General features: G+C 42.9%; 1 protein-coding gene across 1 annotated transcript in view; it reads right to left on the bottom strand.

Moving 5' to 3' along the window:
• The window catches only part of LOC125459471 (mucin-6-like), a 210,458-nt gene that overhangs the window by 155,138 nt on the left and 37,850 nt on the right, over window positions 1-17,470 (bottom strand). Inside the window, exons 5-6 of the mRNA XM_059652220.1 lie at window positions 17,309-17,435; window positions 5,089-5,179 (exon numbers count right to left, since the gene is read on the bottom strand). Of these exons, the coding sequence (XP_059508203.1) occupies window positions 5,089-5,179; window positions 17,309-17,435 (218 nt within the window). The remainder of the gene's footprint in view (window positions 1-5,088; window positions 5,180-17,308; window positions 17,436-17,470) is intronic.

The following is a 17,470-nucleotide window of genomic DNA, read 5'->3' as shown; positions in this document are numbered from 1 at the left end:
AGCATTCTTAATGCGAGCCTATTCAGAGAGAAATCTATTTTTTTTACTGAAGGTACTGAGGATGTATAGGTGTGTGCGCATTTTGTGCATTGTGCATGCACGCATGTTTTGGGTTATTTCGAGGAATAGATACTTACATTTCTCTATTCCCAACTGAGCATTAGCCAGTCTTTGTATCTTCATTGAACAAATTTTGGTTTGATGATAAATAAAAATTTGCACTTAGAAAAGAAACCTATTTAATAAATCTTTTTATTTAAAACCTGATATAGATAAGGTATTTAATTCACCAACTCTGTTACCAGAAAATAGTCATAGTCACAAGGTTTATGGCACTGAAAAAAAGCTTTTTGGCCCATCAAATCTGTACCAGCCATAAACAAGTAACCATCTATTCCAATCCCATTTTCCAGCACTTGATGCATAGCTTTGCTTGCCTTAGTACTGCAAGTGCACATCTAAATAATTCTTCAACATTATGAGGGCTTCTGCCTCTAGCAGCCCCTCATGCATTGCATTCCCGATTCCCACCATTCTCTTGGTCAAAATGCTTTTCCTCACATCTCCTCTAAAGGTCCTAACCCTTACCTTAAATCAATGCCCCTGGCCACTGATCTTCCATCAAGGGGAAAAGTTTATTCCTGTCATTGCCCCTCACTGTTTTACACATCTTAATCAAGTGTTCCCTCAGTCTCTTCTGAGGAAAATAACTCCAGTCTATCCAATCTCTTTTCAAAACCAAATTTCTCCAGGCCAGTTAACATCCAGGTAAATCTCCTCTGCACCCTCTCCAGTCCTATCACAACCCTCTGATAATATGGATTCCACAACTGCACATGATATTCTAGCCGTGGCCTAACCAACATTATATAAAGTTCCAGCAAAACCTCCCTGCTCTTAAAACTCAATGTCTTGGCTAATACAGGCAAGTATGCCTTCTTAACCATTTCACCTACCTGCCCTGCTAACTTAATGGACAGTGGACATGCACACTAAGGCCCCTCTGATCTTTAGCACTTCAAGGTCCTACTTTGCATCAAGTATTCTCTTGCCTTGTTTGTTCTGCCCAAGAATCATGCCTCTCTTCTGTCAGCTGTCCCAAAATATATAATTGTATAGAATCACACGCGATCACCAAAACAACCAATTTGCCTAACTACTAATCAGGACAAAAGCAATTCACAACAAGTTTTGGCATTAACAGAAAATAACTATTTATTATAACAGCCAAGTATAAAGAATGGACTTCTAATCTGCTACCTTACAACTTAAGCTATACCCCTTCACAACCTCTAAATAAACATAATCATTCATGATTAAGGCAAACAAATGAAAAGATACAAGACAAGACAAAATACTAAATAAAAACCCAAAGAACTGTGGATGTTGTAAGTCAGGAACAAAAATGAAGTTGCTGGAAAAGCTCAGCAGGTCTGGCAGCATCTGTGGAGGAGAAAACAGAGTTAATGTTTCGAGTCCAGTGACCCTTCCTCAGAACTGATGTTGGCTGGGAAAGGATCCTATCGTTTACTCCCTACCCCACTCACCTCCCTATAAACTGACACTCTCCCAGCCACCATCAGTTCTGAGGAATGGTCACCGGACCTGAAACGTTAACTCTGTTTTCTCCTCCACAGATGCTGCCAGACCTGCTGAGCTTTTCCAGAAACTTTGTTTTTGTTCCTGAAAACAAAATACTATGTATAGAAAATAAATACAGATAGGGTAAACAAAATTCCACATATCAAAAGCCCAGACCAAAAGATTTTTTTCATTCATGTTTGGGATCACTGGCTGGCCAGCATTTATTGCCCATCCCTAGTTGCCTTTAAGAAGGGTGGTGGAAAGCTGCCTTCTTGAACCATTGCAGTCTACAAAGCGTGGGTTGACTGACAACACTGTTAGGGAGGGAAATTGAGGATTTTGACTCAGCGACAGTGAACGAATGGCGATATTTTTCCAAGTCAGGATGGTGTGTGGCTTGGAGGGGAGCTTTAAGTTGGTGGTGTTCTCATATATCTGCTGCCCTTGTCCTTCTAGATGGAAGTGATTGTGAGTTTGGAAGGTGCTGTCTGAGGATCTCTGGTGAATTTCTGCAATACATCCTGTAGATAGTACACACTGCTACAACTGAGTGTTGGTGGTGGACGGAGTGGATGCATGTCGATATCCAGGTATTTCCCCCATAATGCAACAGTTGTATTCATTTGTGATCTCACGCTATAGAAAATTGTGCTGTAGAAAATCACATGATAGGGAAATCACTATAGAAAATCACTAAGCCGATACAGCAGAAAGTTCACATTTTCCAAACTGCGTCCACGATTCATCAATCACATTGCAGCAACTTTGCATTAAAGAAACACGCATTATAGCAGAAATACCTGGAGAGCCAATAAAGTGGGCTGTTTTGGCCTGGATGGTGTCAAGCTTCTTGAGTGTTGTTGCGGCTTCACTCATCCAGGCAAGTCATACTCCTGACTTGTGCCTTGTAGGTGGTGGACTAGGTTTGGGGACTCAGGAGTGCATTACTCGCTGCAGTATTCCTAGCTTCTGACTTGCTCTTGCAGCCAGTGTTTATGTAATAAGTCCAGTTGAGTTTCTGGCCAATGATAACTCCCTGGATGTTGATAGTGGGGGAGTTTAGAAATGGTAAAATGATTGAATGCCAATGGACAGTGGCCCGATTGTCTCTAATTGGTGATGGTCAGAGCCTGGCATTTGTGTGGCACGAATGTTACTTGCCACTTATCAACCCAAACCTGGATACTGTCCAGATCTTGTGGCATTTGGACATAGACTGCTTCAGTACCTTAGCATTCATGAATGGTGCTGAATATTGTGCAATCATTGGCGAACATCCCCACTTCTGACTTTTGATTTGAGGGAAGGCCATTGATGAAGCAGCTGAAGACAGTTGAGTCGAGGACACTAACCTGGAAAACTGCAGAGATGCCCTGAAACTGAGATGATGAACCTCCAACAATCGCAACCATTTTCCTGTGTGCCAGGTATGACTATAACCACCAGAGAGTTTGCCCCCTAATGCCCACTGATTCCAGTTCTGCCAGGGCTCCTTGATGCCATACTCGGTTGAATGCAGCCTTGATGTCAACAGCTATCACTCCCACCTCACCTCTGGAATTCAGCTCCTTTGTCCTTATTTGAACCAAGGCTTTAATGAGTTGAGTGGTCCTAGCAGAATCCAAACTGGGTGTCACTGAGCAGGTTATTGCTGAGCAGATGCTGATGATAGCACTGTTGATGACACCTTCCATCACTTTACTGATGTGTTTTTTCTAAAGTTATTTCTCAAGAGTATTTTGATTTTGGCAATGATGCCATGCTATTGTCTGAAGAGCAACAGTCATTTTATGATTTGATCATTGTTCAAGTGGATCTAAGCTTTTCTTGCTTTTAAATTATTTCTTTCAGTGGTTGTTGTGTTCACCCCCTCCCCTGGGCAATGTGGATAGATGTGGAGGAAGAGATGAATGATTTTTGTTTGTAGGTTCTGATTATTATCTGTATCTGCTGCCCTGTCACTTTCAGCTTTTACTACTCTGCAGCTTAGTTAGAGGGCTATTATCAAACGACTCAGTGCTACTCAGTTCCAAATTTTCCTGCATTAAAGAGCAACATTCTGTTGCAGAGTTGCAAAGATATGCAGCACTCAGTTTTGAAGATGTAAAGTTGCCCTGGTATTTTCATTATGTAATCGCCCAGCTCCTATTTCAGTTAATAGCTCCAAAAAAGATGACCACTATCTCTTACAACTACTGCAGTAATACAATCACCTTAAATTGTTCTCTTTCCACCCAACAATGGGAACATTTTCTTCGTATCTAGCTTGCCTAGACCTCTTAAACGATTTTAAAAGTTTCTATCACATCTTTGTTCAACATCTCTTTTCAAGGAATGATCACAGCTTCGCCGGTAAAACCCCAGTTATATACATGAGCTCATCTCACAAACTTCTCTCATTCATATTTTCTGTACTCTGTTAAAACTTTTATCTTCTTCCTCAAGCGTGGGCTTGGAATTGGCCAGAATACTCTCATTGAGACCGTATTTCACAAAGTTTCATCATAACATCCTTGCCCTTTTGTTCCATGCCACTTTTTGTGGATCCTGCATTACTTTGTAACTCATCTCTCAATCTGCCCTGATTATTCAATTAATGTGAATCTTTATTAAGCATTAACAAATTAAATTGTTACAAGTTCATTTTAATTGTACATATGAGAATCTGAAACTTGGATACAGGCACAAGATGGCTGCCCGGTGCAAGTTAGCAACAAAATGGCTTCTAGCCTGGGAACTGTAAATTCTGCTAGAGCTGCTCTTTTAGCCTGGGAACTCAGAATTCTGCTAGAGCTGCATAAATAACACAGTAATGATAAGATAATGCAGTCCTAACCATTCTAGCTGAACTTCAGTAGCAAATGTTATGGCACTATATGGTGAGAAAAAAAGTAACCTAAACATTGTGACATAAATTGTTTACCAGTTAATACTATTGGATTATGTAATTGTCAATGAAGCAATATCATGTATTGATTGGTAATTGTTTGAATACACTATGCGATCATGCCATGTACCCTGCTTTAAGAAAAATATAAAAATGTCTTTGTATTAAGTTGTGTGTGCAGCTCCTCCGAGAAATATGGAAGTGCTCAACTTCTGTGTTTTCCGGATGATCTTTACCCAGCCGATTGAAGAAATAGAGTCAAGTCTTAAACAGCCAGACCGACTGCGAGTGTTCATTGACTGAGCACGGAATTGAGAGACCCCACCGGGGGTCTAGATTTACACATACATTAATTTAAAATTTCTATCTGATTAAAAATGTTGCACTTTACAATACTTAAAGGACTGACAGATACAAAAGGGCATTATTTTTCATACAATTGATTATATGCAAAATTGGCAAAACTATGGAATGTAAACAATTAAACAGAAGAAAAACTGAAGTCGTGTAAAAATAGTTCGTACATTGGATTTTTAATATTACACACCTTTTTCCCTTAAACAAATTAAAATACAATGTTATATTAATACAAATAACAAACTAAATTAAAAGCTTACCTCCTTGCTTAAACTCATTTAGCCGAGGATGCCCATTGAAATCTCCACAAAGGCCACATGTTTTGTTCCTATATTCATCTCCAAGTTCAACCTTCAACCAAAAATGTCAATAATTTATAATGTATATGTAAATAGACAGCATACAGTAAGCTTGGGAAAGTTGTAGTGTTGGAGATTGGACTCTAGCCCCCACGTGCTTGGAAACATTGAAAAGAGAAAAGGCAAAAATGTGTTCTACTCCTTAGTGATACCTCCTTTACTTTGATGAAGAAAAAAAAATCTTTATCAAGTAATAAAACTTCTTAAAATTACTTTAATTGTGAGCGATCTACAAGTCAGAAATCTTCTGTGCTCTTTCAGATTGGCAACTGCCATCCTATTCTTTCTGAAGAAGGGTCTCGACCCGAAACGTCAGCTTTCCTGCTCCTCTGATGCTGCTTGGCCTGCTGTGTTCATCCAGCTCTACACTGTTATCTCTACTCTTTCACTGTTGCTTAGAATGATTTTCTCTTTTCCAGTCAACTTTTGACAAATTTTGCTGCTCCATTCAGTTACATGACTTAAAGGTTTCTATTTTCCTATTAGCCAAGAACTTAATCCAGACTGGTTTCTATCCTCATCCGAGGTGCTGAATCAATGGAATGAGAATCATGTGGGTTGTGTAACACATGTGTGATCAGACTGTGAAGATAACAGAAACTAATAATCATTCATAGCACCATCTTAAATTATGAAGGGGCTACGTGCCTTCACTTCAATGTAAAGGCACTGTGTATTATATAAGCAGGTAGAGCTGCTCATAAAAATTCAGTCGGTTAAGAGCTGGTGAAAAATTATTCAAGGATTGAAAATTTCCTGGGGCTGCAGTAAATTCACATGGTTTTAAACTACCTCTCCCTGAAAATGGGCAAAGATTGCAATGAACAATTTCTGCATGCAACCAGCACTCACTGAAACACTCACTGACTACATGTATCAGAAGGGAGTCCAAAATTGTTACAAACAGATTAAATTTAATCTGCATCTCTTATTGTGGAGGTTGGGCAGGTACTCAAATCATTCTACAAGTGAATCAGGCTGGAGAAACAATGAAGAATGGCTGACTGTGAGAAACAACAGGAACCAAGATTTTCAGACATTCACGAGAGATGACAGAGGAGGTGGAAAAGGGGATGAGTATCTTGCAGAATCAGGGAGACAGGAAGCAATCCAGTGTATGAGAAGGAGAAAAACATGAATGTCAAGTGTACAATCCAAGGACCTGGGGTTACAGAAGTTTAATAATCTCAATGTATTTTCAAGTATCATAGCTCATCAACTGCACCACTAGTCCTGTCATTCATCTACCAATATTCTTGATCAATCAACAGATATTTAACATCCACATGCTTCACTTAACCCTAACACACTCAGTCCAGTTGCAAACTCCACTTCTCAACCTTTCGTACCAGCCATTTGACCACGACAGCCAGAACACCCAAATAGATAACACGAGAGACAGTGACACACTTTGTGTCTTGCCAGAGAACAGAATGCACAACAAGAGGAAGCAGGAAGAACTACTTGGAAGGCAAGAGGCCATCTGCTCATTCTAACCTCTAGACAAGACTGCACTGGCCACTATCAACAGGGTGGAAACTTTTAAAGATGAAGTATTCTCATACATCATCCTCCTTCCATATGCCACTTCTCACCCATTCTATTTTATTTTTCTACAATACAAGCATGTATTTTGGCCAAATTTTCTGACCTTATCATCTTCAGCCACTCTTATCCTTGCTATGATGAGGAAGCAGAACATGCCATCACTCAGTGTGCAATGCGCTTAACTGTCGCAATGTCATTTTTGACCTAAACTCTCCAGCTAGCATTCTCTTTCAACCTGAACAGCAGCACAGAAGACCAGTACTAATTAAATCAAAAGATCATCAACTGCTGGCACAACCAGAGGTATAAGGAGAGATCGTATCATTTTTAAGGTTACACCCACGTTTTTTTTTTAAATGGCACTCATACTGATATTAAGATGGCTGTGAGCAATCACAGAAAGTGCTCAAGAAACTTCCAGTGGACAAAAGCTAACTTGGTTACTCACTTGGAATGCGTCTCCCTCACACTGTGTAGACATTCTAACAAATTCACACAAAGAAGACACAGACAATGCATCTCAGCAGCCAGATATAGTTTAAAAGAAAATCATGTGAATAAATTACATCTTAAAATGTGCTATCAGTTCCATGGTTTATCTCCAACAGCACACACAATGGCTTTTGATAAAGTACTTGTACATAGAACATAGAACTGAGTACTATACAGTTCTACAGCACAGATACAGGCCCTGCAACCCACGATGTTCTGCCAAACCTGATGCCAAATGAAATTAATTCCTTCTGCCTGCCCTTGATCCATATCACTCCACTCCTTGCATACTTGGGTGCTTACCTAATCCCTTAAATGTCCCAATCAGAACTGTATCCATCACCACCCCTGGTAGCACGTTCCAGACTCCTACCACTCCTTTGAACTTATCCCCTCTCACCTTCATACCATTTGTTTCCCGCCGGGAACCTTTTCCCTTTTCGTAAGTACACTTAGGTGATTCATCCTCTGAATCTGATTCTGATTCTGATTCTGACTCCACTTCCAATTCCTCCAACCCTATTTGGGCCTTCTTTTTCGCTTGTTTCTCCTGTTTTTCCTGTTTCTCCCTTCTCACTTATGCCGTTACTTGACCCTTCTTCGTCTGCCCTCGCCCAACTTCCCTTTTGGCCACTAAAAATTCCACATATTCCTTCCGTTCATTAAACTTGCACAACAGGTCAATTTCATGCCTTAGCTCCTGCTGTTGGTGTTGTACTCTTTCGATTGCCTCCTGTCTTTCTCTCTCTTCTCCCTCAACTTGTTTCCTTCTCCATTTTCTCCCCACTCTAATTGTCCCTGTATTTCCACTGTCCCTTTTATCACAGGACACTGTCCTGCGGACTCATTAGTAGCAGAGGGAGGGGGTCTTTCTAATTCTTTCAGTGCTGGGTACAAGGGAGGAAGCTCATTCTTCTGCTCTTCTCTGTCCTTCAACTGCCGAGCTTGTTCTCTGGCAGCTTTTCTGGTCACAACTGGTGCCTGATATGCTCCTCTCAGGCCTTCTTCTCTAAAAAGAGTCTCAGTATCGCTTTTTCCTGGTCTCTGCTCTGACACCTCTTTTTAGATTTGTCTCCAGTCTTGTAGTTGGTAACTAACACTTCCATAGCCTCACACACTTTTACATCAAAAGTTCCATCTTTTGGCCATTTAGTTACTAGTTTTGCAGTTCTCTTTTTCCATTTTTCTGAGATTTTTATAATATCATCTTTAATGTTTGGGTATTTTCTACTTCGTATTTCTACTGCAGTTACTTTTTCCATAGTCAAGTCTCGTCAGTCCAAGGGCTAAACAGTCCTATTAACACACACGCAGTCGATGATTTACTGCCCTGTGCTAAGCAGCTCACTCTGCTCAGTCAGCTGCTCTGCTTCTCTCTGCCGGCTTTTAAAATTTAGATGGTTCGCTAGCGCTTTTCTGCTTATTTCTCTCACTTTTATTCCTCAAACAACCCCACTTTTTCATCTGCCCGTACAGACTCCTGCTTCCCTCAGGACGGATCTGCAGCACACCCTGCCTTGCCCGTACAGCCCCTCGCCTCTCGCGACGCAGCATCCACAAGGACTTAAACTTATATTCTCATAAAAATTCCTCACCCCGTTCCCCGCTGCGCAGCCTTCTTGAACAGTCCTCCGCGTCTCCTTTAATTACAATTTACCCCTCGCTCCCTGGACCTTTGGATCGGAGAGATCCTCCGGCAGTTTCCTGCACCTCCGAGTCCCCGAGGACTACCCTAGGCCAACAGAACACAGTCCGAATTTAGCAACAAGAGTGCTTACCTATTTTGTTGGGTACCCTTATTCTGTCAGCCCCTGGAGCGTCCCCGGCGGACCGAGAAGCGTCCTGTTGCTGCCGCCTGCTTCCAGGCGGGTCTCTTTCTGACCCTGCTCGCAACGCCAATTTCTGTGGTAGAAAATCACTCGGAGACGTGGAGAGTTCCTCAAGAAGATGAACTTTTATTTGCAAACAAGCTGTGACAATCTAGATGTATTTTCGTAGAGTGCCCCCGAGTCTCTCTGACTTGCACTTCTTATACCATTTTGTTATCAACTTCTGGCTAAGCTCATCAGCATGTCCAACCGGATCGGTCCGAGTTTTCTTATCTTGACCCAATGGTATCAATCTGTCCTGTCTTTCCATTCCCGCCACTCTGATTTTTTTTCCCTCCTCTGCTTAATTCATAGTACAATGACTACCCACTTCTTATCTCGCCTCGAGGGTTTCTTCTGCTTCAGACTTATTTCTAATTTACTCTATTATAATGAGGTGTCTACTGCTATTTCTGCTGCAAGGTTTTTTTCCACTTTGAACCTAATCTATAAGACAAATTCAATCATATTAACTGAAAAACAACTTATGTCACTACCGAAGGCCCGACCCGTCCCCCTCCACCGACACTCTCATCCGCCTAGCTGAACTCGTCCTCACACTCAACAATTTCTCTTTTGACTCCTCCCACTTCCTACAGACTAATGGGGTGGCCATGGGCACTCGCATGGGCCCCAGCTATGCCTGCCTCTTTGTAGGCTACGTGGAACAGTCCCTCTTCCGCACCTACACAGGCCCCAAACCCCACCTCTTCCTCTGGTACATTGATGACTGTATCGGCGCCGCCTCTTGCTCCCCAGAGGAGCTCGAACAGTTCATCCACTTCACCAACACCTTCCCCCCCAACCTTCAGTTCACCTGGGCCATCTCCAGCACATCCCTCACCTTCCTGGACCTCTCAGTCTCCATCTCAGGCAACCAGCTTGTAACTGATGTCCATTTCAAGCCCACCGACTCCCACAGCTACCTAGAATACACCTCCTCCCACCCACCCTCCTGCAAAAATTCCATCCCCTATTCCCAATTCCTCCGCCTCCGCCGCATCTGCTCCCACGATAAGACATTCCACTCCCGCATATCCCAGATGTCCAAGTTCTTTAAGGACCGCAACTTTCCCCCCACAGTGATCGAGAACGCCCTTGACCGCGTCTCCCGTATTTCCCGCAACACATCCCTCACACCCCGCCCCCGCCACAACCGCCCTAAGAGGATCCCCCTCAGTCTCACACACCACCCTACCAACCTCCGGATACAACGCATCATCCTCCGACACTTCCGCCATTTACAATCCGACCCCACCACCCAAGACATTTTTCCATCCCCACCCCTGTCTGCTTTCCGGAGAGACCACTCTCTCCGTGACTCCCTTGTTCGCTCCAGACTGCCCTCCAACCCCACCACACCCGGCACCTTCCCCTGCAACCGCAGGAAATGCTACACTTGCCCTCACACCTCCTCCCTCACCCCTATCCCAGGCCCCAAGATGACATTCCACATTAAGCAGAGGTTCACCTGCACATCTGCCAATGTGGTATACTGCATCCTCTGTACCCAGTGCGGCTTCCTCTACATTGGAGAAACCAAGCGGAGGCTTGGGGACCGCTTTGCAGAACACCTCCGCTCAGTTCGCAACAAACAACTGCACCTCCCAGTCGCCAACCATTTCCACTCCCCCTCCCATTCTCTAGATGACATGTCCATCATGGGCCTCCTGCACTGCCACAATGATGCCACCCGAAGGTTGCAGGAACAGCAACTCATATTCCGCCTGGGAACCCTGCAGCCTAATGGTATCAATGTGGACTTCACCAGTTTCAAAATCTCCCCTTCCCGTACTGCATCCCTAAACCAGCCCAGTTCGTCCCCCCCCCCCACTGCACCACACAACCAGCCCAGCTCTTCCCCCCCACCCACTGCATCCCAAAACCAGTCCAACCTGTCTCTGCCTCCCTAACTGGTTCTTCCTCTCACCCATCCCTTCCTCCCACCCCAAGCCGCACCTCCATCTACCTACTAACCTCATCCCACCTCCTTGACCTGTCCGTCTTCCCTGGACTGACCTATCCCCTCCCTACCTCCCCACCTATACTCTCTCCACCTATCTTCTTTACTCTCCATCTTCGGTCCACCTCCCCCTCTCTCCCTATTTATTCCAGAACCCTCACCCCATCCCCCTCTCTGATGAAGGGTCTAGGCCCGAAACGTCAGCTTTTGTGCTCCTGAGATGCTGCTTGGCCTGCTGTGTTCATCCAGCCTCACATTTTATTATCTTATGTCACTACACTTAGATCACTTTTTATCTTACGGCAAAGAGCCACTGCACCTGCACTTGAAGGTTAGTTAGAGTGCTTAGTATTCTTCTATCTTATCAGGTTGCTGCTGTATTCTGAAAGGCGCATTGTCTACCGTCTTCCTTTGCAGCAGTCTGAGGGTTAGTGATTTATGTCGCTCTAGCAGAATTAATTAAGTTTGTAGCCGAGAAGCCATTTTGTTGCTAATTTGCACCGAGAAGCCATCTTGTACCTGTATCTAAGTTTCTTATTTATTACTACATCTGCCACAACGATCCTTTGCCTCGGGTTGACCCCATTACAACATGCTAGTCCTTACTTCTATGTTAGATGCTTTAATTAACCTAATTAAGCTGCCGTTAATAGCTAACCTAGGTGTCCTACCATTGTTCTACACTCCCTTGATCTATGCTCACGCACTTCATTCTATTAAGGTACAGCATTCTATTGATTATTGTAACATTCCATAAATCAGTACATCATCCTGCTGATCATTGTGAGATTTAACCCTTCGTCTGCCCCTATAATTTTAATTCCTATCAGTAGCAATCAGAATTGAACACAATCCTCGAAGTGCGGCCTAACCAAAGTCTTATAAAGCTGCAACATGACATCCTGACTCTTGCCCTCAATTCCCCAACCAATAAAGGCCAGCATGCCATATGCCTTCTTTACCACCCTATGGCATGGCCACTTTCAGGCCATGATGATCTTTTATCTCCCAAAGTACAGCACCTCACGCTTGCTGCGATTAAACTGCATCTGCCATTTCTCCGTCCACATCTGCAACTGATCTATATCCCCCTGAATCCTTTGGCAATCTTCCACACTAGCCAGAACTCCACTGATCTTTGTATCATCTGCAAACCTACTAATACACTTATGTGCATTTTCATCCAAATCATTTATATACATCACAAACAGCAGTGGTCCCAGTACAGATCCCTGCGGAACACCAGTGTCACCGATCTCCAGCCAGAAAAATACTATTCCACCACTACCCTCTGTCTTCAATGAGCAAGCCAATTCTGAATCCACACAGCCAAGTCACTATGGATCCAATTCATCGTAATCTTCTGGATGAGCCTACCATGAGAGAAAAGTCAGTAGTTTTATTAAAATCAATGTAGACAACATCCACTGCTCTACCCTCATTGAACAGCTTTATCACCTCCTCAAAAAATTAAATCAAGTTAGTAAGTAAGACATGACATGCACCACACTAAATGACAATGGTTGTTTTACAATTTTGAATCATGGCAGACCAATTTGGAGTTAATGTTGGAGTATAATAATTTTGCAATTTTTTCTTTTTTTATAACCCTTTCTTTCAATAAAATTATCTTGACTTTTTTCTCTTTATACACTAATATGATTGAGAATGGCTTTATAACAGTTATATCATTATCAATTTCTTTATATTTAGTATGACTGCAATTTTGACAAATCCCTAGGTAATGTCACTCAGTTCTTCTGCTATATTCAGAATGCAGCTCCAAACTTAGGTGAGACTCTGCAGAAACTCTCATATTATACCTGATAATGCTAACAGCCCTACCCTTTATCTCCCACAGCACATTGGTTTTTGACAAGGGACATCAAAACCACTTGGTCAGCTGTGTAGGCTCATCTGAGAGCATCAATCGCATGGCTGAAATTGTAAACTTTGAAATAAGATACATACAATATGACAATATTAATTATACAGTTCTTCAGCTGTTTTCTCAAACTACTTTGATGATCAGGACAAAAAACATCAAGGCATTTCTGGACCAAATTAAAAGCCTCATTCTTATCTCAATCTCTTGATCCTAACCTCTGGGAACAATCAACTATTTCAACTGAAAAATTAACTACTTCACAGTCTTGAGGAAACACATTGCATTGCCTTCAACAAATCCAAGCTCCTATTAGAAGGAATTCTGCCAAACCAGCTAAGTGCAAGAACTTATTGGACACTGACTTACTGGATTGTAACTGGTGCAAATTAATACCAATATCTTGGATTTTTATATAATTTGTACTTGCAACTTTTCCCATCACCTTTTCTCTTTTTTTGTATACCTGTGTGTGAGACTTTGCATTTTGATAATCATCACCTTCGTTTTGATGGTATTAACAAATACAATGCTGTTTGCACACCAAAAGAATTTGTTTTATGTCATTTTTAAAGTGGACTTCACAGGGTTTGGGGAACCACACTGCTTTTGACAAAAGGTAAATGAAGTAAGGGAAAGAAAATGAAAATCGCCTCTGTTACACACAGAGAGGACCATTAAAAAATTTCAATTTGTTACTCCCTCTTGTCAGTGACAACATCTTTCACTTTCATTCAGTAGCTGATTTATTCCTAATAGCTGTTGCTGAGTTATTATGCTAGGAGATTTGAACATAAAAGTTTAAGGGAATGGCACAGCAGACGGCGTACCTTGGTTCTTACTTGAAGGAACGATTTGCTCCCAGTCATGGGCACTATCCCTTTTAGCCTACAGCATGACAGGGAGAATGAACAGAGGTAACACAAAGAAGGACAAGTCCTGAAAAAAGTAATCAACCTGAAAAGTGAACTCTGCTTCACTCTCCAGAAGTGTTAGCAACATTCTGAATATTTTCAGCATTTTCTGTTTTAATTGTACAGGGGGACAGGGTGCTTGAAAAAAGAAGAAAATGAAAAGAATAGCTCTCACAGGAACATTAGTCCAAAATCTTTCAGGGAGCATTCCATACAATCCAGCCTCCACACAGATTAATGTTTTTGTCACAAATGAGGAGTTTACTGAAATTTGGCACTTGTTGCACATGGAACTAAAGTCTCACATTAGTTTAATTACAGCATTTTCAGTGCAACAATTCATTATCCCAGTGATTGTATTGACAATACGTGTCCCAAAACTACCCGTAGCTGTAACCAAGATAACAAAGTGTGGAGCTGGATGAACACAGCAGGCCAAGCAGCATCTTAGGAGCACAAAGGCTGACATTTCAGGGCTAGACCCTTCATCAGAAAAGGGGGATCGGGAGAGGATTCTGAAATAAATAGGGAGAGAGGGAGGCGGACCAAAGATGGATAGAGGAGAAGATAGCTGGAGAGGAGAGTATAGGTGGGGAGGTTGGGAGGGGATAGGTCAGTCCGGGGAGGACGGACAGGTCGAGGGGGCGGGATGAGGTTAGTGGGTAGGAAATGGAGATGCGGCTTGAGGTGGAAGGAGGGAATAGGTGAGAGGAAGAGCAGGTTAGGGAGGCGGGGAAGAACTGGGCTGGTTTTGGGATGCAGTGGGGGGGGGGTGGAGATTTTGAAGCTTGTGAAATCCACATTGATACCATTGGGGTGGAGGGTTCCCAAGCGGAATATGAGTTGCTGTTCCTGCAACCTACGGGTGGCATCATTATGTCACAGCAGGAGGCCCAGAATGGACATGTCATCGAAGGAATGGGAGGGGGAGTTGAAATGGTTCGCGACTAGGGGGTGCAGTTGTTTATTGCGAACCGAGTGTAGGTGTTCTGCAAAGCGGTCCCCAAGCCTCCACTTGGTTTCCCCAATGTAGAGGAAGCCTCAACAGGTACTGCAGATGCAATATACTACATTGGCATACGTGCAGGTGAACATCTGCTTGATGTGGAAGGTCATCTCGGGCTCTGGGATGGGGGAGAGGGAGGGGGTGTGGGGGCAAGTGTAGCACCACCTGCCGTTGCAGGGGAAAGTGCCAGGTGTGGTGGGGTTGGAGGGGAGTCGCGGAGAGTGGTCTCTGCGGCAGGCAGACAAGGGTGGGGATGGAAAAATGTTTTTAGTGGTGGGGTCAGATTGTAGCCCCCATCCCAGGCCCCAAGATGACTTTCCACATCAAGCAGACATTCACCTGCACATCTGCCAATGTGGTATACTGCATCCGCTGTACCCAGTGTGGTTTCCTCCACATTGGGGAATCTAAGCCGAGGCTTGGGGTCCATTTTGCAGAATACCTACGCTCAGTTCACAATAAACAACTGCACCTCCCAGTTGTGAACCATTTCAACTGCCCTTCCCATTCCTTAGACAACATGTCCATCCTGGGCCTCCTGCAGTGCCATAATGATGCCACCCGCAGGTTGCAGGTACAGCAATTCATATTTCACTTGGGAACCCTGCTGCCCAATGGTATCAATGTGGATTTCACATGCGCAAAATCTCCCGTCCCCCCACTGCATCCCAAAACCAGCCCAGCTCTTCCCTGCCTCTCTAACCTGTTTTTCCTCTCACCTATCCCATCCTCCCACCTGATGGTGCACCTCCATTTCCCACCTACTAACCTCATCCCACCCCCTTGACCTGTCCGTCCTCCCCAGACTGATCTATACCCCCCCACCTCCCCACCTATACTCTCGTCTCCACACGTCTTCTCCTCTATCCATCTTTGGTCCTCCTCCCCCTCACTCCATATTTATTTCAGAATCCTCTCCCCATCCCCCTTTTCTGATGAAGGGTCTAGGCCCGAAACGTCAGCTTTTGTGCTCCTAACATGCTGCTTGGCCTGCTGTGTTCATCCAGCTTCACACTTTGTTATCTTGGATTCTCCAGCATCTGCAGTTCCCATTATCTCTGATCACAATCTTAACCGTAACCAAGTTTTCTTTTCAGTACAAGTACGGGATTAGTTTCTACTCAATACCATGCAAAATTATCCCGTCCGCCAAAAGCAGGACAAACCCAACCTGGCTAATTATCTTCCCATCAGCCTACTCTAAATCAGAAAAGTGCTGGGAAGTGTCATAGATATTGCAATCAAACAGCACTTACTAAATAATCAACCTGCCAATGCTCACACTGGGGTCCACCAGGGACACACAGCTTTGGACAAATAATGGCCAAACCAACTGAACCCCAGAGGGCAGATGAGAGTGTCTATATACTTGATATTAAAGTGGCATTTGACTGGGTGTGGAATCAATAAACCCTAGCAAAACTGGAAACAACAAGAATTTGGAGGACATCATTCATCTAGGTGCACTCATAACTAGCATGAAAGAAGATGAACTGTGGTTGTTTGAAGCCAATCCTCTCAGCCTAGGACCTCACTGCATTAACTATCTTTAGTTGTTTCATCAATGACTTCCACTCCATCATCAGGTAGTAGTAGGTAGTAGGTGGAGGTTTATTACCATTTATAATTCCTCAGGTATTAAAATAGTTTATGTCACATACAGCATTGTCTTGCCAACATTCAGGCTTGATCTGATAACTAGCACATAACACGCATGCTATAAGAGTGCTAAGCAAAAACGATCTCCAAGAAGAGAAAATCTAACATTCAATAGTATATCATCAGTGATAGTTGACCAGATATTTCACCACACCAGCTATTTAAATATGCTCCCCATACTCAAGAAGATTGACACCATCCAGGTCAAAGCAGCTTGGTTATTCAGAGTCTTGCGTAATCTTGACAATAGGCTTACAGCAAAGAACTGAACAGTAGAAGCAAGTGAAAAAGGAGGATGCATTTTAGAAGGCATATGAAGTCAGAGTGGAGTTGCACAACGCCACAAAACCCGTACCAATTGTTCAAGGCAAAAAACATACATCCATGAGAGAAGGCACAATGAATAAAGTGAGGAAAACAGCTCTCAAAAAAAAATCCACAAACTGCAAATAATTTTTGATTTCTCCATGCTAGTATACAAAGGAAATGTAAATTCATCTACCAACAACACATTGACTTTGAACATTTAAAGAAATGTAATGGGCAGGTGAATTACAAACAACGGACATCAAGATTCCATGCAGTTCTAATTCAATATTTAATACAAACATCCACAACAACAATTATTAATCTATTAATTTGAATCAACCTAATCCATTAATACTACACAGCAATATCATTAAAAATCAAACTATTAAATGAAATGGCAATATTCTCTCTGTACAAGAAGCACACATATTTTAAATTACACATCCTTGCTTGAATGATTAGGTGATAAATACATACCATTAGATAGTCTATGAAATTCCATACAACAACAAGATCAAAACCCTTCTGTTTAGCAACCAGTCTCGTGCTGCCTCCAAATGACTTTATCTGTATTCCATTTAAATTGTATGGTATCTGAATAGATCTGTCAGGCAAGATGGATTGTGCATTAATTAAACA

Source organism: Stegostoma tigrinum, chromosome 17 (genome assembly GCF_030684315.1).
Source record: "Stegostoma tigrinum isolate sSteTig4 chromosome 17, sSteTig4.hap1, whole genome shotgun sequence".
Lineage (NCBI taxonomy): Eukaryota > Metazoa > Chordata > Chondrichthyes > Orectolobiformes > Stegostomatidae > Stegostoma > Stegostoma tigrinum.
This window is presented reverse-complemented; position numbering and strand designations above follow the sequence as displayed.